Source organism: Pseudopipra pipra, chromosome 9 (genome assembly GCF_036250125.1).
Source record: "Pseudopipra pipra isolate bDixPip1 chromosome 9, bDixPip1.hap1, whole genome shotgun sequence".
NCBI classification, from domain to species: Eukaryota; Metazoa; Chordata; class Aves; order Passeriformes; family Pipridae; genus Pseudopipra; species Pseudopipra pipra.
The window spans coordinates 23,018,588-23,041,147 of record NC_087557.1 but is presented as its reverse complement, the minus strand read 5'-3'; the positions used below and the strand labels follow the sequence as shown (position 1 = coordinate 23,041,147).

At 43.8% G+C, this 22,560-nt stretch overlaps 1 protein-coding gene and 2 long non-coding RNA genes across 3 annotated transcripts; 2 read left to right on the top strand and 1 right to left on the bottom strand.

Annotated features, from left to right (window-relative positions):
• The first annotated feature begins 4,545 nt into the window (after positions 1-4,545).
• Positions 4,546-9,381, top strand: LOC135419106 (uncharacterized). Its single transcript, XR_010432826.1, has 3 exons — positions 4,546-4,625; positions 6,827-6,959; positions 9,002-9,381. It is a non-coding gene; the product is annotated as an uncharacterized LOC135419106 (long non-coding RNA).
• A 6,504-nt stretch (positions 9,382-15,885) lies between these two features.
• On the top strand, positions 15,886-22,292 carry LOC135419104 (uncharacterized). The gene is made up of 2 exons (XR_010432825.1): positions 15,886-16,002; positions 17,057-22,292. It is a non-coding gene; the product is annotated as an uncharacterized LOC135419104 (long non-coding RNA).
• On the bottom strand, positions 18,900-20,818 carry LOC135419103 (cytochrome c oxidase assembly factor 7). The gene is made up of 3 exons (XM_064665217.1): positions 20,700-20,818; positions 20,489-20,629; positions 18,900-19,489 (listed from the first exon to the last, which is right to left on the bottom strand). The coding sequence occupies exons 1-3, from the start codon at positions 20,803-20,805 to the stop codon at positions 19,041-19,043; spliced, it is 696 nt and encodes a 231-aa protein (XP_064521287.1). The 5' UTR covers positions 20,806-20,818; the 3' UTR covers positions 18,900-19,040.
• Positions 22,293-22,560: the final 268 nt, after the last annotated feature.

Below are 22,560 nucleotides of genomic sequence, written 5' to 3'. Positions count from 1 at the left end.
GGAGTTTTATACAGTGTGGACTTCTGGAACAGATGTTCTTTCAAACTAGTGAGTGAGGAAGGGCAAAGACAAATATAAACTTCTCAGCAGCCTGGCTGTGCATGATTCAGTATTCATTTCAAACATCAGGATTGCTGAATTCAGGATTGCTGACTTTCCATCCTGAACCCATGCAAAGGTTCATTTCGACCCAGCATCTGCCTCAGTGTGCCCACCCCTAGGTGCTTTGAGGGAAGGAGCTTAAACAAAACACCAGTACATGGCTAAGGAAGAGTAACAATGTGCCACTGGGGGAAGGAAGTTTCTTTAATCTTCCTGCAGTTGTCCTGAAAGCAAGAATTCTTGCTTATGTGTTGTAAAAGCAAGCAGATCTTTTAAAAGCAAAGCAAAACAGATACAGCTGCGAAGGGTACATTTGTCTCACCTTATTTTAACGATCTAAAAACTAGCTGGTTTCAGCTATTTGGCCACACTTCTCCTTTAGCCAGTGAAAATAATAGACAGCAACCAGCACTCGGCAATTCATCTTGGCCCAGGAGAGAGATTTCACCCTGTAGCAACATGTGTTCCTGCATTTGCTGTTGGAAGGGACCCAGGTTGCTGTCTTGGAGCAGAAAGCATCCTTTCAGATATTTATAGGCAGGTGAGATGAATCCCAAAGGCAAGACTGTGTGATGTGCTTGCAATCAACAATAGGTAAGCTCTGAAAAGCAGAGGCATCCTTAAAGAGCTTTGTCCATCTCTCACAGTTCCCACAAATGTTTATGGAAAATATCAAATGCAGATCAACTCATACTTGGATTAAACAGACAAGCAAACATCTGTTGATACCAAAACGAGTAAGCAAGGATCTAAAGCTGCTGGTAACTTTGCCTCAGGATTCTCCCTTTGCTCCTGCTGTTCTCCAGCAAAGCCATCAAACGTTTACAGAGTAGCAGAAGGGAGGTGACTCTGGTGCATGGGTGACCCTCTGAGAGTAGCAGGGGGGAGGCATTTAACATTCAGTCACAACTGATGTGTGATATCCCAGCAGAGCTGTGGGATGGCACCCCTGCATAGAATCACAGAATCATTTGGTTTGGAAAAGACTTTTGTGGTCATTGAGTTCAACTGTTAACCCAGGACTGCCAAGCCCACCACTAAACCATATCCTTAAGTGCCACATCTACATGTCTTCAGTGAAAATCTGTTGTATAAGGAGGTGCCTCAGGCTCAGAAATGTTGAAATTGCACGGATTAATTTTTTTTTTTTTTTGCCTAGTCTGAATGGAAGAAATGCACTAAACCATTTATTAATTTCTGAAACACATACTTAAAAAACCAAACAAAAACTTGCTTTTTGAGAATCGCTAATATCCTTTACCTGTGAAGTGTTTCTCTTCTTATCTGGAAATATTTTGAGCATGTCAGAAGTTTAGGCTGCTTTAAGGAGCGATTATGAAATGCAGAGAGCGTGTAAAAAGCAATGTAATGGTCTGCTTGAAGAACATTTTGTCTTCTGACAGTCAGGTTCTGACCACATTGATCACAGCAAGGCTGTCCTGCTTCACTGAGTTTCTTTTACTAGCTCTTGTTCATGGCAAATAGACTTTTTATTTTATAACTGCACATTGCACTTATTCTCACACACCATCTGCAGTTTTCACTGCTTCTCCTTGGTGATTATTCCTCTTGAAAGGAAACAATCAAGAAAATTATGGGGCAGCATTCACCATTAATCCTTCTTCCTTTTCCTTTAGGACATTCCTGAAATGCAAATGTTGAGAACAAGAAATGGCTCAATACTCTTTAAGAGGGTCAATTAGATTCCATCAGGTAGCCAGATATTCCTAGAGAGAAAATCTTTGTTAATAATAAAGACATCTGGCTTGGATTTTGTAGCACACGGTCCAGTAACATCATGGAATGAAAGACTGGGAGCTGACGTGGCCTTTCTTCCCTGCCAGATTTGACTCTGGCATTTAAAATGCATTAACTGAGTTTGTCTTTTCTGCCAGCTGAATTCTGACTTGAAGACCTGTGAGCCAGATTCCCTTAGGAGAGAGACTGAATTTGAATGAGTTGGAGGGGATCAGCTTCCACTGTATAGTTTATGGCCCCTTACTGGAACTATCAGTTTGTCTTTGATAATTCAAAATTCGAAGCATGCAAATTACCTTCCAAAGCCCAGAATGAAAATGGGTCATGGGTTTAGCATAAAACCTAATCTCAAACAGCAGCATTGTAACAAGGGTGATCCTGTTGTGATGAAATCTGAGCCAAGGGAGCAGACTACTGCTCTGAAGGGCATGTCCACTTTGGCTTTGCAGTCCAGCATCTCTTCCTCTCAAATGATGCAATTCCACCATATATCCTAAATCCTGACATTGTGTAACAGGAGGAAGCAGTGGGAGTGTCAATTTTAGGCAAAGTGCTTAATGCAGTGCTGCCCCAAGGAACTCAGGCAAGAGCAGACCTGGGAAAACACCTTGGCTGCTCTCAGCCCTTCTCAACCCTTCCACTGGCCTTGAGCACTTCCAGGGATGGGGCAGCCACAGCTTCTCTGAGCAACCTGTGCCAGGGCCTCACCACCCTCACAGGGAAGAGTTTCTTCCTAATGTCTAATCTAAATTTGCCTATTATTTAAAGCTTCCTGGAGAATTGGTGTGTCCATGTATAGGCTCATTACATTTCAACAATTCTCTTTCTGACACATCCTTCCTTAGCACTGAGATATCCCACCCTGGCGTGCCCAAAGGGCAAAGGTTTTATGCAGGATGAGCTCTTCACTGAGTTTCTGCATTTCCCAGAACCACAGGCTCAAGGTGGGTGAGAAGGAGTCTTAGGCTTTACTACAGTAATAAGTAAAATACTGTAACTTATTCAAATACGGCCTCAGTCTGGCCAACTGGAAGGCCAAATCCACAAATTCCAGGTGCTGTGAGAAGTTGGTTATTTCTTCCATAATGTTTATTCCTTCCCTGGTTGCACAATTTTAGTCAGTGTATTAGGAAGATGCTCCTTGATCAACAAAACACCGGAGAACTGGTAGGTTCTAATGTCCTTCAGTGACAAGAATTGTCATTTTGCAAGTCATCCACTGTGGATTCATGCTGGGAGGAGCAGCTTTAGCTGGAGGTTGGAAGTGCAGGAGTCTGTTGTGATATAGAGAGATACAGGGAAGAGTGGCTTGTGCAGAGGACTCAGCCACTCCAGCCAGCAGTTATGGGGGAATTAGTCTCTCAAGTAAACCCACCCTTAAATGGCTGTGGGGTTTCAATGGAAGGGCACTTCAACTTCTCTGCATAAGCAGGAATAAAGTCACCTCCTCTTGAAGCTCATGTCCAGCAGAATGCTATTATCAAGTTGTTATTTCTGGAAAAGAAGAGCAAATTGGGTTTCACAGCCTGATTTTACTCTCATATGTGTTTTCAATTTCCCAAACGGGGGATTTCTATTTGCAAAAACCTCTGCCCAAAATTCTCATTTTCCCCTTGCACCTTTGCTGCCGTGCCCAGCTGGATGCTGGTGCATCCTTCAGACAGTGTCTGTGATTATGATCCTGCAACATTTTGAAGAGAATTGTGGCAATTTTCTGTGTCAGACCGATGCAGTAATAAAAAGGCCGTTTCTGTTGGACTATTTCAGCTGAAGTACTTGAGCACTGCTCATGCCAGCATCCTCAACTACAAAATAACACCATGCCACATCATGAAAAGTCTCCAAGAGAAGGCAAACTGTTCTGAAAGCAAACACCAAGCTGTTCTGGGCAGGTGTAACAGCACAACCACCAGCTGTGCTTTGAGATGGACCAGACGGAAAGACTTCGAGATTGACAAATGAGAAGTCCTGATGGTATTGGGACTAATCTAAATTCCTGCATCAAAAACCCGTGGAAATGGGGGTTAGTTGCTACAGCAGTTGCAGAGACAGAGCCAGTTGCAGATTGAGGTGCTGTGCAGCCCCTGCCACTGCTGCAAGACGCTCCAGAATAGCTGGAGCGGGGAGCACAGCTCTCCCTCAGCTGCCGCAGGGAGCAGGGGCTTCTGCTGGCAAACTGGGCTCAGAGTTCTGCAGCTCCGGACAGAAACTCCCCTAAGGCATGTCTTTAAGCTGAGAGAGATACTTGGCACTGCATCAGCTTTGTGTGCTCCTATGTAAAAAACATTGGCAGCTCAGGATTTTACAGATCCGTAGTGGAGAAGTAAATGATCACACGGTGGGTAGAGCTTGGGGCAGTGAAGGGTTGTTTCTTGGTAACAAAAAAAAAAAGAGGGAAAGTTGGAAGCCAGCATTTAAATGAAGGTGGAAGAGAGGTAGCAGAGAGTGGCTTTCCCAGTGCAGGGGATCCATGTGCTGTGGATGCCGAGTGCCATGGGCACTGCACACCCCTGATCTGTGCTGGCAGGAGCCTGGGAGCTGGAGAGCCCACCTGCCAGAAAAGGGTGTGTCACTGCTCACCTCTGCTCTCCAGCCACAGCCTTGCTGCAACCCCCCGGGCTTCTTTCCTGGGATTTGTCTTTGTTCTGGTTTTAGTTTTTCTTTCTGTCTTTCCCCTTTCATAGTGCAGAGCTGTCCTTCCACTCCTCATGGATGTCCCTCCCACAGCAGCTGCATCTTAAACAGGAATCCAGCTGAAGCAGCAAGTAGGTTTTGCATTCTAAAATCCAGAAACCTCCTCAGTAATTCTTCCCAGATCTCCTTTTTCCCTGTGTTTATTGCTATATGTGTGTTTTCCGAAGCACAACCCACATGGAAACATGCAGCATATTTAATTTGGACAGTCTCAGAGCTTCTTTGCTGCAGACAGAACTTGTTCAAACGAGTAAAGAAATACATTTGATTCTTTGAATCGTGCAGGGTTGTTTTGTTAGCCACAGACATCACCCACAGCAAACATTTTTAATTAGTGTCTCTCTAGCAGTCATGTTATCTGTCTCACTTGCCTTACTTTGAGGACAGCTAATTTCTGTGTTTATCTGGGCTTCTTGGCAAGTCCATGATGTGCTAATGAAGAGAGAGAACAGTAATGATGCTCAGCACTTACACAGCACTTATTCCATTTTGCTGCATAAATATTAGTTGATGAATCTTCACAAAAGCTCCAAGGAATAGATTAATACTATTATCTTTCTGTTTAGGGAAATAGAAGCAGAGGTGAAAGACTATGAAAAGGAAACAGAAGTGCACAGATGTACTTTTCTAAGCTTTTTATGGCTTATGAAAGAGGCCTGTAGATACTGTTTATAAATTTGATTACAGTTTATATTTAGGTGTTACAGCAAGATTAAATCTTGCCTTCCTCTGGCTTTACTGGGAACCTGACAAACAAGGAGCAGAAACATCCTTAGTATTTAACCAAATGATGAGGAAGTTAAACCATCAGGGAGGACTTTTCTTCCAAATGGTTTTATTTCAACAGGCATTAAAGATAATAAAGACTTGGAAACAATTAATAAAACCCACTTATTGCAGTTAGACACTGCTCCCCTGCCAGGCTACTTTCTTCAGCAATAATCATCCTGCTCCCCCATGCACTGCCCTGCTGCAGTCCTGGCTGGGTTGCTTTTGGGTCAAGTGCAGGTCCCCACACCACAGTCCTTGCACCTGGTTTTTGAACAAAATGAACAAAAAAAAAAGACACCTGGTTCTGGAGAGATGATAATCACTGGCTGTTCTATCATCCAGCCTTTGAAAAGCTCCCCAGTACTTTTTTAGTAACATTGAATGTATTTAGTTCCAAAGAGTAGAAATTAATCTCTCCAGGAATTAAGACACTTCATTCTATGATAACATTACTGTCCTTGAAGAAACACAATACACAAATTATTTTTATAGCTCGTATTCCTTGAGAGATGCATTTGTCCTTTCAAAACAGAGACATTATGCTCTCAAAATCCATTTTTAATTGAAAAGCCTCCCACTGCCTCCATGCAGGTGTGGATGTTTTCTGATTACCACTAATCAAACTTCAGGGTTGATGCATTTCCTGTTCGAGGGAGGGCAGGATATACTCATGTTAATAGAAGAGGGGAAGCAGTGTTAGTCTCGGGGATTGAAACAGATGGGTTTACTTTGACTTCCATTGAGTTTGCAGAAAGGGAGCAAGAATTTATTTTAGATAGAGCACATTCAATTAGACACAATGCTTTTATATATACATTATACAATGAAAAATATGTTTATATCCTTTGTGATGGCTACTCTGCGGGTTGAGCTGTGAGTGTCACCACGTCAGTTTGTCACCTCTCTGCCTGAAGGGCGGTGCTGCAGCATTTTGTGGTTTAGCTTGTGAACAGCACAGCTGCATGTGGGGCAAAATATGCAGCACAGATCCTAGAATGGCCGGAACAGGAGACAGGAGAGCCTGGTGAGTCCCGGCCTTGCCCGCCGAGGCAGCGCACACCTCGCAGCTGTGTCAGCACACCCGTGGGAGGGTGAGCCTGGGGGGTTTGGCAGAGCACAGGGTTAAAAATGTCATTGGTGTACAGGAACCAGAGCTAAAGACAGATTAAAGAAAACAAAGCACCTAATCTTTAGTTAGTTATCCCTGGTTTTAGCAAGTTTTTCAGGATTTTCTGCCATAGTACCAGTAACTGTAACGTAACTTAGAGTTTCCAAAGCTAAAAGTGGTGCTGCCCACTGCTCTGATCCATGTTTGTACTCCAGGTCCTTTGCAGTAGCCTCCTGAGTATAGAAGATTTTTCTCCCCAGAGTCTTTTCTCTGAGATACCAACAAATGTACAAGTATTACTTTGACATCATAGGTAGACCTGAATTCTTCAAATCTTCCCTTAATATACACCTTGTGTTCCTTAGCTAACATATTTTACTTGTTTTCTCTCAGGGCTGCCGTGGTACTTTACAGATCATGTATCATGAGAAGCAGTGTTGTGCTCACACCTTTGTACAGTTGTGGCTTCCAGCTCACTGTGAACCTGGCCCTGAGTCTCTGCTGGTGGTTTTGCTGCCTGTATTAGGTAAGTGCCTTTTCTCAGTTCATGTTCCTCCCTCCACCTCACTTACTATTAGTCCTGTAGTCCTGCTGCCACAGACATTTAAGGTGCATAATGACCAAAATCATTTTAAGAGTTCTTTATTTTCAGTAAGAAAATGTACCATTTTCTCATGTAGCTGTTGCAGCAAATGTTTCAGGTAATTTCTTTCTCCACTCTGTGATGAGCAACTGTTTGGGGGGAACTGCCACAATGCAAATCTGCACTCACTGGCCTGGAGCCAGGGTAGTGTGTACCACTTGTGGACTCCTGTCATGTCTGCTGCCCTCTTTGACATTCCTCTAGCCAGCTTAATGCTTTGCACTTTTTGGTTCCCGAAGGAAAACAGTGAAATTACTTGCAGTGACGTCCCAATAAATTTTCATTTCAGGAAATTAAACCACAAGTGATTGCAGCACAAAGAGGCTGTTAGTGACTCATGCTGTTTCTTTTGTTTTGTTTTGTTTTATTTTTTTTTCCCAAGGACACCTGCACAAAGCAATGCACTTAAAATGGTTCATTTGACCAAACTGGCCCCATTCAATCTCCTGGCAAGCACAGGAACCACAAACCCCATCAACGTAATTTTGTTTTTTTTAAGTGAGAAAATGCAGATGTGTACTTTGTCAGTATGGACAAATTGAACCTCTCTGCATCTTCTAGTCACTCCAAACCATTCATAGGCAAAAATCTTTTTAAACATCCCTCTTCTTTGCAGACCTCCAAGTACTTTTGGGAAGAGTGCCTTCCCAGAAGGGCCTGGGAGTTGGCTGTGGGTCAGTAAGGGCAGGTGGGTAGGGCTGATCTCTTGTATGAGCCCACCAGCTTTTGAGAGACAGGATTAAAGCAGAGACTAAACTATAGTAAAAAACCATGGGATTCTAGAAAGTATGAAAAACATAATTGTCTCATCCCTTTGCTCTTTAATGGAGATTGCTCCCATTAATGTATGCAAACAGATTGACTACTCTTTTGAGTCCCTGATAAAATGTGTTTCTGCAGCTTTGCCTTTCCTTAGGCTGCATTTGTTACTGGTGTCACTGAATCATGATGTTGAGCTAAATGGAAACACTGCCCTGTTACCCCTGGTGCTCTGACTGGTCTGTTCCATCTCCATTGGTCTGTTCCATCCACAGGGATCAACCCGTGGTCAGAGATGCTCCCTGAGGGCACTGCTGTACCTGGGAGGCCCATGGCAAGGCAGGGCAGGAGCTACAGAGATTCTGGCAATCCTTGCTAGTGTTTGCTGGAGCTCCCAAACCAGCACTTGGGATTTTAAATTGGGAGCTCTGAGACACGAGGAATGCACTGAATATTAATTCCATTATATATATGACTGAAGCTTTTCTGGGGAAGGTGATAAGGCAGCACTGACCTGATAAGGGCAGCTCAGAGTTTTAATGCAAAAAGGAAATGGCAGACTGTGCAAATGGGATCTGGTGTTTTATTCCTTGGAAATCTAAGAGAATTCTGTCAGTGAAAGTGGTTTGAGGCCTTCTGCTAAATGAGGTGCTTGAAAGGAAATGGTCTGAGTTGTCAGGTCACGCCAGGAGCCTTTTTACTGAGCTGGGGGGGTGGGTTAGTTCTGTTTGCACATGTTCCTCACTGGGCTTCCTCTGATTTCCTTTGTCTGAAATGGGAGGTTTTGGCTGAAAAAATGATCTATGAAGCCATCTTTCAAAGGACAATGTATTCTTCTCTATTCCATCTCATCAAACAAACCTTCAGATGTCGTTTAACAGATTAGGGCTGGAAAACCATCTCGGGCTGCTTAGTCACATCAGCAGCTTTGGCTTTTTAGCTTTGCTTGCCGGGGCGGTGACAGAGCAGGGCTCTGTGTGCCAGCAATGGACATGCTACCACAGATCCTCTTTTCGGGGGAACTGGACCACAGCCTTTGGAGAGCTTTCACTTTCCAATAAAAGTATTTTAAATAAAATCAGGATTTAGTGCACTTTATAGCCCCTCTAATGGAACAGAAACTGGGAGCAGCAGGTTTCCACTGTTTTCCTTTCCTCTAATTCCAGGTATTATTCAGTTATCTGGGACTTCTGATACAATCTTTGTACTGGCTTGAAAATATCAGCGTATCACATGGCAGGTAAATCTCTTTTCTTATCAATAAAGAAATAAAGCAGTTAATTTCTAGCATATCATTGCAATGACAGCACTAACAATAAAAATTGAAGAGCAGTTACACTTAATTGAAAGATAAATCTGGGATGATCCTTACCACTAGTGTAAGAAGCTACCCTCATTTATTCTGCCTCTCTCTCTCATTGCAATGAACTGCATTTTTACCCTGACCCTTTGCTAGTTATCTTTTCTGATGCTGAAGAATCATATCTTGTCTGCACCTCCCAGAATGCTGAAAGGACTGTTGTGCTTCACCTGATTGCAGACAATACCCTACTGTAGTCAACTTGAACTAAACAAATGTTCAAATCAAGTAAGGCTTCCCCTAGACTGCCAGGGCTCCTGCATCTGTGCTTCTGGGTTCTTCTTGCTTGTTTGCATGTTGTTCTTTTACTAGTTATTCATTGTATTTGTGGTGGTTAAGGAAAATCTGAGTTTTCTGCTGGGCAGATCAGTAAACACAGGAAGAAATTGCCTGCAGAGACTTTGAAGCCTCTGGCAGAGGTTAAGCAGGGCAGATAGCTCCAGGGATCATAAATACAGATAATTCTGGCTTGGGGCAGAGAAATAGACTGCATAATCACAAGACTGTGCCCTTCTAGCTCAATTTGCCCAGGTTTCTATCTAACACATACATTATTAATCTGTATATTAGTGTCCCATGGCGATACATTTAAATATCACTCATCCTGCAATAAAATTTGATTTCGCCAGGAGAACGTTCATACAAAATTACCTTGTGCTATCTGCAAGAATGAAAAGAGTATGACTTATGGATCTAAATACAATGATGTTTCCATCACAGAAAGCCAGGGAGCAGTGGCTGATGTTCTGGAGAGCAATCCTGGGGTGAGGGTGCATTGCTGTGCCCTGGGCAAGGTTGGGGCGGCCTTCAAGTGATGCCTCTTGAACAAACCAGGAAAAGCAGAGCCCCAGGTTAATGACAAAGGATTGGATCACTGGGAATCAGCTACATTTGCAAAACAGACAGAGAGAGGCTTTGTAGAAATAAAATTGAGAATTCAGTTTGTTTCATAGGAAGATAAAACCTGTCATTGGCTGAGCTGGTTGCCTGACTTGATGGAACCACTCAGTGGACCCCCAGCACTTCCATGCTCTTGGATTCTGGGCAGTTCTTTGGTTACAGCTACTGGATGCCAAAGTGAAGGAGAACTCCAACACTTACTGTGCAGTGAGACCCTGCAGTTTAACCTCTTTGGCCTCTGAAAAGAGAGGTTTCAGCCCTCACATCTTCTCAACAAGAAATGCAAAGCAGGTCACACAGGCTCAGCAAACCAAGCTGCTAATCACCTTTCCTCTGTTCCTGAGCTAGGCAAGAACGCTGCAAATTCCTGAAAAACAATTAAACCCTGAGTACAGCTCCTGCACCAATGTCTCCCATGTTCCTCTTCCCTTTCTCTGAGCATTTCTGGTGGGCAAAGCCAGCAATCCCACTGACAAAGATAGGATCCATCAGCCTGAGCACCAGGCATGTCCCTGAATTCTCAGATTTGTTCATATTTGTATCTGGTATGGCCACCCCAGAACACGTGGGGAAAAATAATAAAAGCAGCAGAGCCTTTCTGTATTTTTGACTTTTCCTCTTTTTCTCTCAGTACAGATTAGTGGTGTCCTTATTTTCTTCTGTTGTGCCTCAGGATTTGGTGCTTATAAATCAGAAGTCCTTACCACATTCCCAGCTACCTACTGTACAACTCTTCATCCATTCACCACATTTATTGCCTTGGCTTCTCAATTTTCATCTGAGATGTGAAGCTTTCTATTCATCTGATGGACCTGTGTTCTTGCTTTCCTCTTCTGCTCCTGTCATTGCGTTGGTTTCCAGTTTCCATAGAAATTGGAAGCCTCACCTTGCCCTCTGAATCAGATGCCCTTTGTTACATTTCATGGCTGCAGACATTAGTTTGCTCCAGGCACTTAAGTAAAGAAAAAGATGTATTTGATTCCCTTCACATAAGAGTGATTTAAATGAGAGCAGCCTCAGACCATGGAGGGACTACAGAGGGCAGGTTGTTGTGCAAAGGTCACTGTGTTGAGGCTTTAATGAAACGGAGTTTCACAGAGCACTTAATGGCAAATGAAGGCAGGACCTTGAGGTCTCAAGAGGAGACAAGACTATTCTAATTCCTCTAATGCAAAAGCAACAACGTCCTTAATACAGAAAGCCAGAAAGATTAAGAGACACTGATTACAGCTCCCAGGCATTAGCTGTGTCTGCTGTGACCTGCCCCTCCTGTCAGCATGAGGCTGCCTGTGCTGGTTGTGCCTCATGATGTGCTTCTGCTGCTGCTGCTGCTGCTGCTGCTGCATGTGGCTGTAAATGCATACCTGTGGCTGGGGCAGCGAAGGGAGTGTGTGCTGTCTCCTGTGCAGAGAAACAAGCCCCAAAGCTCACGTCCTGTTAGCACTTCTCTGACAAGGCAGTGGCCAACAGAAATCCAGAGATGACCTGGAGCAGCACCTGGAAGGGAGGGGTGCAGCAGGGCAAAAATTCACATAACTTGATTCAGTGGTATCATATGGAGCTGTTGCCTACCAGAAACCTGTCCAGTTGTGCTCCCTGTGCTCCTGCAGGAATGAAAGAAAAACATCCTTTGCCCAAATGCTAACTATTACAGGCCAGCACTGGTAGCCAAGGGAACAGTCCTCTCACAGGAAAATAAGAAAAGCACTGCTGAGCAGCATGTGGAGAGGACAGCACACAAAAGACTCATCCTATCCTGAGAACATCTGGGTTTTGTTGTGGGGCTGAGGTTGGGGTATTTTTAAATATAGATGTCTAGTTCTAATCTTTTATCCATTCAGAGCACTTAGGCTGCCTGCACTCTTCAGCCTTTAATGGATTCTGGAGATGATTCAAACATCTCTTGCAAACCCATCAAGTAAATGCACAACTGGGTCTGAACTCAAAAACTTGCTCAGTTTCCAAAACTCAGACCTGTGTGTGTGTGTGTGTGTGTGTGCCCCTACCCACTGGTTCAGGCCTGGCTGCTGCAGATGACAAGTGAAGAAGCCTGTAAAGAAAGACTACATTTTTGTCCCAGCCCTCACCTCCTCTGCCCCACAGGGGTTTAAACCTGGCCCTTATTTGATAAATGCACATCAACAGCCGTGTGTTGGTGCCATAGGTGCATATTCCTGCTGGGAGTTTCACTCCTTATGGATTGTAGAGGAATTAACAGAGAAGATTGTGAATTGTGAAAGATTTCCATTTCAGGTTGCCCAGACACCTTGCAGATATCTCAGAGCTAATTTGATCTGATTTGGGATTATATTCCAGCAAATATCTCAATAAACCATAATCTGGATCTGGTTCCTTTGTTGAACAGCAAAATAGTCTTTGGATTGCGATGGTTTCCTTCAGGAACACACATAGCTGGGACCAAGCTCTGGAAGTCGTTATCTGTTTGTCTCCAGCATTAACAAGGTAGTCCAGCATCTCTAAGGACTCGTAGCTGCCTCCCTGTTGCACACAGTGTTACTGTAGCTCTTGCTACACTCTGGAGGTGTCAGGGAAGAAAGCAGTTTGATATGGGCCTTTCCTGGGATCAAGAGGTACTTCAGTGGCCACATTGAGTTACTTGTCCTTTTCTTTTACTGACTGAGCAGTGAGAAAAAATAGAATTCACTTTGAATTAATTAATCAGATGATCTTATTTTGTATAAGGACGAGTAAGTTCTAGCTAGAAATAATTTCTCTGCTATGCAGTTTATTCCAGATCATTTTTGTTGTGAAGATGCCTTTCTTTTCAGACTCTCAGGTATTTTGATCCTGTTTTGCTTCACCAGCTCTGCTATGAACTGACTTCTTGGAGTGCTTGGGTCAAGCTGAGTTACACTCCAGCAGTCCTTTAAAGCAATCACACAGGGCCCAGGTGAGGGAAGCTGATGCTTGATGTGCTGCAGAAAGTGTGCAGAGTCCCCTTGGTTTTAACTGGATTCATGGGCTGAGCAGTGTTGCACAAAGCAAGTTCTAACAAGAAACAGCGTTAATGTTTGGCACTTACTCGTTCAAGCCTCCAGGCACAGAGAGTACTCGATCAATTCCTCTCCACACATTGATCTGATCAATGTGCAGTGGCAGGACAAAAGCAGAGAAACAGCCCATAGCCCCGATTGCACAAGGACCTTTCTGAAAGCAAATTTTCAAGCATTAAGCTTCAATGTAATTAGGTTTCAAGGTTGTGTCTGCCTCCCAGCCTCACAATATCTCTGGTTCAGCCTAGTGAGCAGGAACTGAATCAAAAAGGTCTGTTTTTTCATACTTACACATCAAAAGATGTTTACTGACTTTCTTTTTGTCACCCTATGTATGCCCTCAGCAACATTAATGCCCTTTGAGTGCACTAAGAAGCTTGAGCAATGTGTTTTCTTGAGCACCAGGTGCCTTGGCTTGCTTCTCTATGCCATTTTCCCAGATTGTGTGTGTGATTCTGGCATTGCACCCTGGCAGAGGACCTTGCCTTTGGCTCTCCAGAGGGCAACAATTCCACTGGTGCTTCTAAGATATAAAACTTTTCCACAATTTGGCTCAAAGCTCTCATTGATTGGTGCAATGTATCTGCCTGTGGGATGACAGCAAGTGTCCTCAGTCAGAACTGCAAAATACTGAGGAGAGACAGTACTTGAAATCAAGTGGAGGTTATTTATTTATTCAAATCATGGGTCAAAACCCTTTCTTGAAATTTTTCCCCGAAGATAGTAATGGGGAAAGTAGTATATATATAATATTTCCAGGGCTCTGCTATGGTATAAATATAGCCTTAGGCTGCAACTTGTAACTGCACAGTGTCTAAGGCAAAATCATACTGCATTTGAAAGGCTTTACATTCTTGCCTAAAGATCACTAGGATACAGCTACAGCGTAAGAAAATGCTCTCTGACCATAGGCTTTAGTTTAACACACATATTAGAATGGCATTAAATTAGGAAAGAAAGTTCACAGAGAATTAGAAGCGATCACTAGACATCACCTATCTCCTATCATTTATAGAACTATATTAACTAGCTGTTAATTTTTGTTGCAGTTTAAGCCATCAATGGATCAGCACTGTCACTATGGTGTGATAGTGTGATCTGGAAATGTCCATAGCCTGCTGTGGGAGCAATGAACACAACAGTCAGCAAACATCACACTCGAGCATTTCCTGCTGCAGTACACAGCAAACAGAAATTACCCAGCCAAGTACAGAGATGTTTTGCTTAACTCTTAAAGGGTGTGGGAAGTTTTTACTTTGCTTTTGTTTGCTGTAACAAAGCCTTTGTGCTGCTCCTATGGAACCATCACTTGTATTGAATTTGTTCACAGATTCTGTGGCTTTTATAACTGTGTCAGTCCCTGGCATTCTCTAGTGTCAACCCCTGGGTTCTTAGGAATGTGTAAAACTCACAAAACCCAGCAGAAAAGAACTTAAAATAAGCTCAGGGTTTCAAATTATATCTGATCTCTCTGAGGGCCTTTGGACCAACTGCAGAACAAATAAGTAAAATAATGCTGTAGAGAAAACTCTTCACTCAAGAAGGTACAGAAAATAACTTCCCTGAAGGTAACTAAGCAAGGCTGCTTGTGGTGTTGACAGTGCCACAGCTTCTTATTTTCTCTTCAACAGTTATTGATAACACTTGTGCTGAGGTGGCTATCACATCTTTCTGGAATAATGCTCCATAAATATTATCTGAATAACATTCAAAGGCCAGTTTCCCATCTCAGTGTTTCTTGGCTTGCAAAGAATTGACAAGTCCTTGCCATGATAAATATGATTTGGAGAATAATCAGTTTGGGCCCCTACTGGCACCGTGTGACCTGCCATGAGCCAATAGTCATTCAGTGCTTTGTCCTCCTTTCCTGAACTACAGAGATAATCCAGGTTTCCTTCTCAGGATTTTGCAGGAAAGATTGTTGCAAAGCAAAGAGAGTTTGCTTTCCTGGGCAGGAAGCTCTATAGGAACATGGCATGCTTCCAGTGGCAGGAGAGCTGGAAGGAAACCAGCCCATTTCTGTTCACTCTTTCTTGTGAGACCATGAAATGCTCAGACCAGGCCATTACGTGTCAAACAAGGACTATCAGAATAAGGAACTTCTAACACAAATTCAAAATTTACTTTATAAAATATTAAAAAAATGTATTATGGTATTACAAACAAGACTGAAAAGGTGTGTCTGTAAGAAACATAAAACATATTCGGAATGAATATAGCAATAGTAATTGTAAGTAGTGTTAGGAGTAGAAGGCAATAACATCAAATCAGAAATATATGATATAATCTGAAATTAGTGTAATTCGTGGTTATTGTGCTTGCTTCAAGTGTGGATACTGAAAAATGAAAGCACTGGGAGGCTACAGACATGGCAAACTAATTCAGACATTGAAAATTTGGCACAGAATTGATCCTTAAAGTCTTCTGAGTCTTGGAGAATCTGTTTTGTGAGGATTCTAGGCCATATTGCTGATACAGTGTCTGGAAAATCAGAGCAGGACACCAGTGTTTACTGCTGAAATACGTAGTAGGGACTTTGTAGAATCCTGACTCTTAGCCTGTGCATCTCTGGATCAGGGATGTCATTATGGGGGCACACAAATGGCCCAATAGCAGGGTCTGAACTGGACCCCTGGGTGTTACCCCAGCACAGATTATTGCAATGATGACACAACTGATATTGCTTGTTTTCTAATGTGTTTCTTGCTGTGTCATGACTCCTTTTCCTCTCTCTCTTTTTGCTTCCCCCCTCAAAAAGGCCAACCCCGAGCAGAACTGTCATTCTGAGGTCTAGTGGATGAGATGCTGGGAAGCATAAGGGAAGGAGGAATTCTTCCTTCACCATCTACCAAAGGAGAAGAAAAGCTACTTGAGAGTTCTTCTCTCTCACATGGTGAGTGAAAAATTGCTGACAGAGTATTTCTTTCTGTACAGCACAATAAAAAGGTTGTGCTGTAACAAGGAACACTCTTACTCTGGTTTCTTGGTGTGGCAATGACACAAACACAGTCCCCCAGACTGTCCCTCCAGGGGGGTATGTACAGCCACTAGAAGTCCCTTCACACACACACTGCAGAGAGGAGTTGCCAATGATGGCTGAATAAACGGTAAGAAAGATGCAAAACTGCTTTTATTACAATATAACACAGAAACAGAACCACCAGAACAAGTCTGTTTTTCTGTTTCTGCAATGTCATGTGGCTCCTTTACCCAACTGCATCTTTTGTCCAGAATTAACCCAAATGACACTTAATGACACAACATGATGTGGCGCCAGTGTTTCTAATCTTGGTACAAAGCCAGCACTCCACTGGTGATCTTTCCAGAGCTGCAGGAAGCATCCTGCAGAGAATGCTTTCATCATTTACAGCCAGGTATCCACAAGTCTATTTAATTAATTAGAGCTGGTCACCATTCCTTCTGAAGTGTATTGCTGCTTTATTAACAGAGGTCGGTGTGAGCTTAGATCAATGCAAAAAAATGAAAGGGAAAGCAGACAGTGGTTTAGGAGCTGTGAAACCGAGACAAATTCTTTTATTTCTTAGAAAACCCACTGATCCTGAAGAGATTAACAGGTTCTTCCACATTTCCAAGCATGCTATTATGATCACATATCTGTCACTCTTTCTTTACGACCTCAGAGGCTTTGAAGAAAGTTTTCTTCCCAGGAGAAAATAAAATTTAGCCTTTGTAACATCAGGTAAAAAGAAACAGCAGGAAATATCAGCCTTTTCGTAATACCTTCATAATACTAGAGCAAGATGGTTATAAGCCAAGATTTGCAGGACAATTCTCACCTCTTAACAGATTTTGATTATGTCTCCTGAATATAATCTTGAGGCTGAAAATAGACTGCTATTCATAGAGTCTATATGCTGCTACAGATTGCATTAACCACATAGAATTTGTAATACACTGAAATGAGACTCATCTTTTTTTTTTTTTAGTGCCATGTCACTTTGGAGGAAAAAGAGTCTTACAGGAGAGGACCATACTCATCAGCATCATCAATATCTGTGTAAAAAAGGTATAGGTGTGTGCAGAACAGGCAGCAAACTGTTCAGAGACAGACTGGAAACACAAAAGAGCCTTCCTTAATTTGGGTTTGCCTTTTCAACCGGTGGTACAAAACTGGATGATACTTCATAAACTTATCTTACCAACAGACAACAGCTTTTATGAAAATGGTTCTTTTTATAATATTTAAACTCTGCAAGTCTGTGAGTTCTCAAGTGCTATGTAAAAGTCTCCCACAGCATGCACTTTATATGTAGCTTTAATTGTCTGAAACACGTGTTGCTTTTACTGAGGATGTTCCCAGGTGCCTGTGTTGATTGGAGGTTCCTGGGAGGGTTCACTAAAAATCATTAGTCCTGGTGGAAGAAAGCTTGCTCTGGTGCCTGGACTGAGGATCTGAACAGGCCACTCTGAGGCAGTGAGTATTGCAAGCTCAAAAAACAGATCAGGGCTTAAAATGTCACCCAATTCTCCAGTGCCCTGACCCAACAGTAATTGCTTACTTCTGAACACACACAGACTGTTTTATTGCTAGTGTTACACTGCACAGAGGTAGCATTTACTTACCTTTCCCAAGTTAAACAAATGTCCAGAATCGCAAAGAATTGGGCAAAGCGTGTTCCTCCAAGAGCTTTACCTTTCTGAACTGTCATAAAATATTAACTGTTAACAGAAGAATTACTTTCACTTTTGTCACCACTATTTGTTTTTCCAGGCTGCTGAATACACAAGCCAGAGGCCCTGTGAGCCCTTGCAATAATGTTTTCATACACTGCCATCTGTTGTTATGGTGTGTCCCTGTCGCTGCTGTGCTGTCCCGCCGGGGTTTCTATTCCAGCAGGAAGCAGTTCCTTTCCAGGAAGTATGTTCAAAGCATAGTCAAGCTTTAATTCATACATGCAGAAAGATTCTAACAATTCTGCTTTCAGTTACGGCAACAGCCAAATTAGTGTTGCTTTTAATCCCACTTCACTTATTTCAATAGTAAGTTTGTACCTTTATTCACACCAGAGCATTCATGTTCTAAATCAGCAGTGAATTTACAGCAAAACATACACACACATCTCACAAACTTCCCATGTATTTATACATACCAAAATTAGAAAGGATCCTGTCAGTGCATGAATACATTTACACTCACTGACCTGCTTACTTAGAGAGCTGTTCCAGAATCTGCATGTTTACTTAACATTTTGGATATAATTAAGCTATGGATTTGAATCCAAGATCTGATCAGTTAGCAGCTTATTCCCTAAATCTGTATTATAAAAAATAGAACATAATGTTACAGAAGCTGTCAGAAAAGTAAAATAACTTGTGTGTGATTGAATAAGGGGTGATCATGTGTGGTTGGAGAGCAAACCTAAAGCACCCAGGCACACAGTCACAAACCAGCTGGCAAGTGAAGGAGATAAGTGAAGGAGCTAGGAATTGGTCTAAGCCTATGGAATTACAGCTGAGTACCCCTGCCTTAGAGCAGCTCACCTAAGTGTGCAGCTATCCTAGTTCCACAAGTGCTTGTGTGGGAGATGGCACAGTTCTGACTGCCCAGACGGTCAGAACTGCAACTGTGATTTTTGTGTGTTACAACTGGTCTGAGCACAAGCCTCGGATCTGAAGCACTGGACACAGGAGAGAGCCTTTGTACTTGACACCATGGGGACAAACTTCCAAAAGGCCAGTTTTCAACTTCCTTAAAAAAGAGAATGTATCTGATCAATACACCTAAAGAACTCGCGTATTCAAAAATGTAGAAAGGCACAGGAGAGTTAGTCATTTATCGCATTCACAAAAATAAGTTTATTTGCATATCCAAATACAGGATATTTATTTAAGTGAAAACTGTATGCTCACAGTTTAAATAATTTCACTTGCCATTTAATAAAACTGCAGTCTTAATAACTGCAACTAACATTACTGCCCAAACACTAAAGAACTCGAAGCTTCTTTCTGTTCTTTATGCAGCTGTTTTGCCCTGTTTTTCAGATCCTCTGCCTTAGCATCATCCTTTTCCACACCATCTCCCAGTTTGTACATGCGACTGGCATTGGCACAGGCCCACATGTGCCCCAGCTCACACCCTTTCAGTGAGTACTTCAGGGCACGGCCCATGTCCTTGGGGACCCCAGGTGCCCCCTGCAGGTATATCACACCCAGGTTGAAGCAGCTGGCAGCAAAATTGCCATCACAGGCTTTTGTGTAATAGTCTCTAGCGACCACGGGGTCAGGTTTGTCATTGTTCACTCTCCCATCGTGGGCCAACAGCCCGACGTTGTGACAGGCATTCACTGACTTCTTCCCACCTTTCTCACATGACTTCAGGAAAGACTTGTAGGCAGCTTTCAAATCTGGTTCAAGTCCACCTGTCAGCCAAGAAACCAAAACATTTCAGTAAGGACATGATAAAACAGATAGGAGGTCTCTCTGCTTTGCAAAATGCTTCCCTTCCCACTGGAAATACAGCATCCCTCTCTCTAGATACCACAGTCAACATTTAGGACTTCAGAGACACCACCATTGTCTCAGTGACAAAGGTTTTGCAATGTCTTTGACTTAGGAAACTCTCCTCCACTCATAAGTAATCACAACAGCACCTGCAACCAAAAAATAAGCCAAACCAACAAAACACTCTTTCCACTGCTATATCCGTGGATTTCTTACTTACACAAGGCAAATATTTTGCCAGTATACCTACACATGCACTGAAACTGTTACTAGTTTTGAGCTACAGTACAAATATTTTTCCTTACTAGTATTGTCATTTGGAAGATGTTCCACTCATTTAACTTCTTCCCATTACTGTACCAGCAAATACATTTTGGGCAGACTCAGGGGCTACCTAGGTAAGCAGGGTTACCAGTCAGTGACTTTCTTACTTTCTCTAAAAGAGAAGAAATCCTAATCTTAAGAACCGAACACACTGCAACAATGAGCCCTGTCTATACTTACCATTTATACAGATGTAATTATAAAAAATAATACACGTTGTTAACCTACAGCTGATACTTCAGAAGGAAGCAATTTACAGGTTTCCACCCTTCCCCTGCTTTTATGAGGTGACCATGAAAGGGGCGGGACAGGGGCTTCTCCAAGGTCAGGATGACACGCAGGTATTCGGGGGGTCAGGTATTGGAATAGGTGGTCAGGTATTGATACAGGGAGGTGGAGGAGTCGCCATCCCTGGAGGGGGTTAAGAGGTGTCTGGATGCGGCGCCGGGTGATGTGGATTAGGGGTTACAGTGGCAGTGCTGGATGAACGGTTGGACTTGATGATCCTAAAGGCCTCTTCCAACCTTGGTGATTCAATTCTCTAACTCCATGCGCTAGGCACCTTTACAAAAGCAAGAGCCCCCCCGGCCCACCTTTGCCGAGGGCCTGGTAGGCCCCCAGCTTGTAGCAGCTCTCGCTGTGCCCGTGCTCCTCGCAGTTGTCGCGCATCACCCGCGCCGCGGCCGCGAAGTCCTTCTTGATGTTGTCCAGATAGTCCGCGAAGCGCTGGCAGCCTGCGGGGCACGGCACAGGGGCTGAGCTCCCGCCGGGCCCGCCGGGAGCGGGGGGCGGCGGGGCCCTTACCGTCCGGGTCCTTCTCCTTGAAGCACTGGTAGCTGTACTCCACGTGCAGGTTCTCCAGGTACGCCCGCACCTCCTCCTCGTCCGCGAAGTTGATGAACCCGGCCATGACCGCGCCGGGGGACGGGCAGATCGCGGGGCCGCTCCCGCGAGGAACGAGCGTTCCGTGCGGCACCGGGACCGCCCCTTCCCGGCCGCTCCTCCGGCCACTCCTTCTGCTCCTTCTCCTCCCGCCCCTTCCCCGGCCACTCCCCCTGCTCCTTCCTCGACCGGGCATTCCCCCACCGCTCCTCCCATCACCGCTCCCTCCCGCGCTCACCGGGAACTCTGACAGTTCAGCAGCTTTAAGCGATAGCACGCTGTTAGTGTTTTACTCTCAGAGTTTTGCACCACTGGATGCGTATTCCCGGTCTGATTCGGAACACTCCAGTCCACAAGTTGAGACATGTCTGAGACTGAGACAATCGAGACTATGTACATTAATGCGCTCTGCATGGCTTACGAGTCACGGTTGCTTCCCCCATTCCCCCATCTGCCTCCCGCATGCTTTTGTCTGGATTAACAGCTCCATAATTTCCAACTCAGAACGGAGGAGTTGCGGCGAGAGACTGTTCTCAGCCACCGCCCCTTTCTGTGGTGCCACAAAAGCTTGGAGGTGCTCTTGGAAGAGCTGGAACCTGACACCGAGTGTCTCTCAGCTGGCAGTGTCAGGAGCGCTAAAAACACTCAGGGACTGGTAAGCGCTTAACACACATCAAACCTTGGTTCTCCAGTGATCCGAGAATCACGAAATGGTTTGGGTGGGAAGGGACCTTAAAGCTCATCTCGTTCCTGCCATGAGCAGGGGCATCTTCCACTGGGCCAGGTTGCTCCAAGCCCCATCAAACCTGGCCTTGAACACTTCCAGAGATGGGCACTGACAACGCTATGGATGGACTTAACCCGAATGTGATATTAGAATACTGACACAAAACATGGCACACTATCCAATTCCAGCAGTTTTGAGCACAAACCAAATTTTCTGTAAAGCAGCACATAAGAAATTTATGTGATGAATTGCTTAGAGTTAGAATTAATGTGAAAGTACGCTTGAGTTAAAATGAATTACAGAGAATATTTGCAAATGCTTTGTCCCAAATTATTTCAGTAGGATAAGACCGGCTTGCCAAGTTTTTGGGATAAATAAAACTCAGTCAAATCCTGTGCAGAGGGTCCCATAGGAAAAAGCCCAATCGTTTATGAAGGGCTGGAGCTAATTGTGACCAACCATCATCAGCCAGACTGGCAGCAAACTCAGCTGGGCACATGGCTGAAACACCAGTTACGGCTTCTAAAGTATTTCCCTAAAAGTTTTCAGACTGCTCTAAATTTGGATTGCAGTTAAAACACATTTTCCATAGGAAGCTAAAATCTTGTGTTCAAAATGTATTGACCCAAACCCACTAGAGAACACAAGTAAGAAGATACACATCGTTTGGTCCATGCTGGCTGCGATTGGAGACTGTGGGAAGCTTGTGTTCTGGAGAGGGCTTTTGGAAAATTAACTGATTTTGTACCAGAAATATTGTTTCTTTGAACAAACATCTTTGAAAAACATTCCAGTTTGCACAGAGTCACTAGAAATTCCTTGAGTTTGTTGGTTTAAGTCTTTGAAGAGTGTGCTCCTGCTGGGATTTTGCCTTTGCAGTTTCTGATGCCGATGTTGAGCCGGTGCCAACTCAGCCATACGGCCTCTCCAAACTAGGAATGGAGTGACAGAGAGGATTCCCAAGTACAGCGGGGCAGGCCAAGAACTGGCACTGGGAGCAGGGGATCAGTCTGTCACTTCAAAGTTTTCACTGTCTGAGCCCAGACAGGAGAAAGG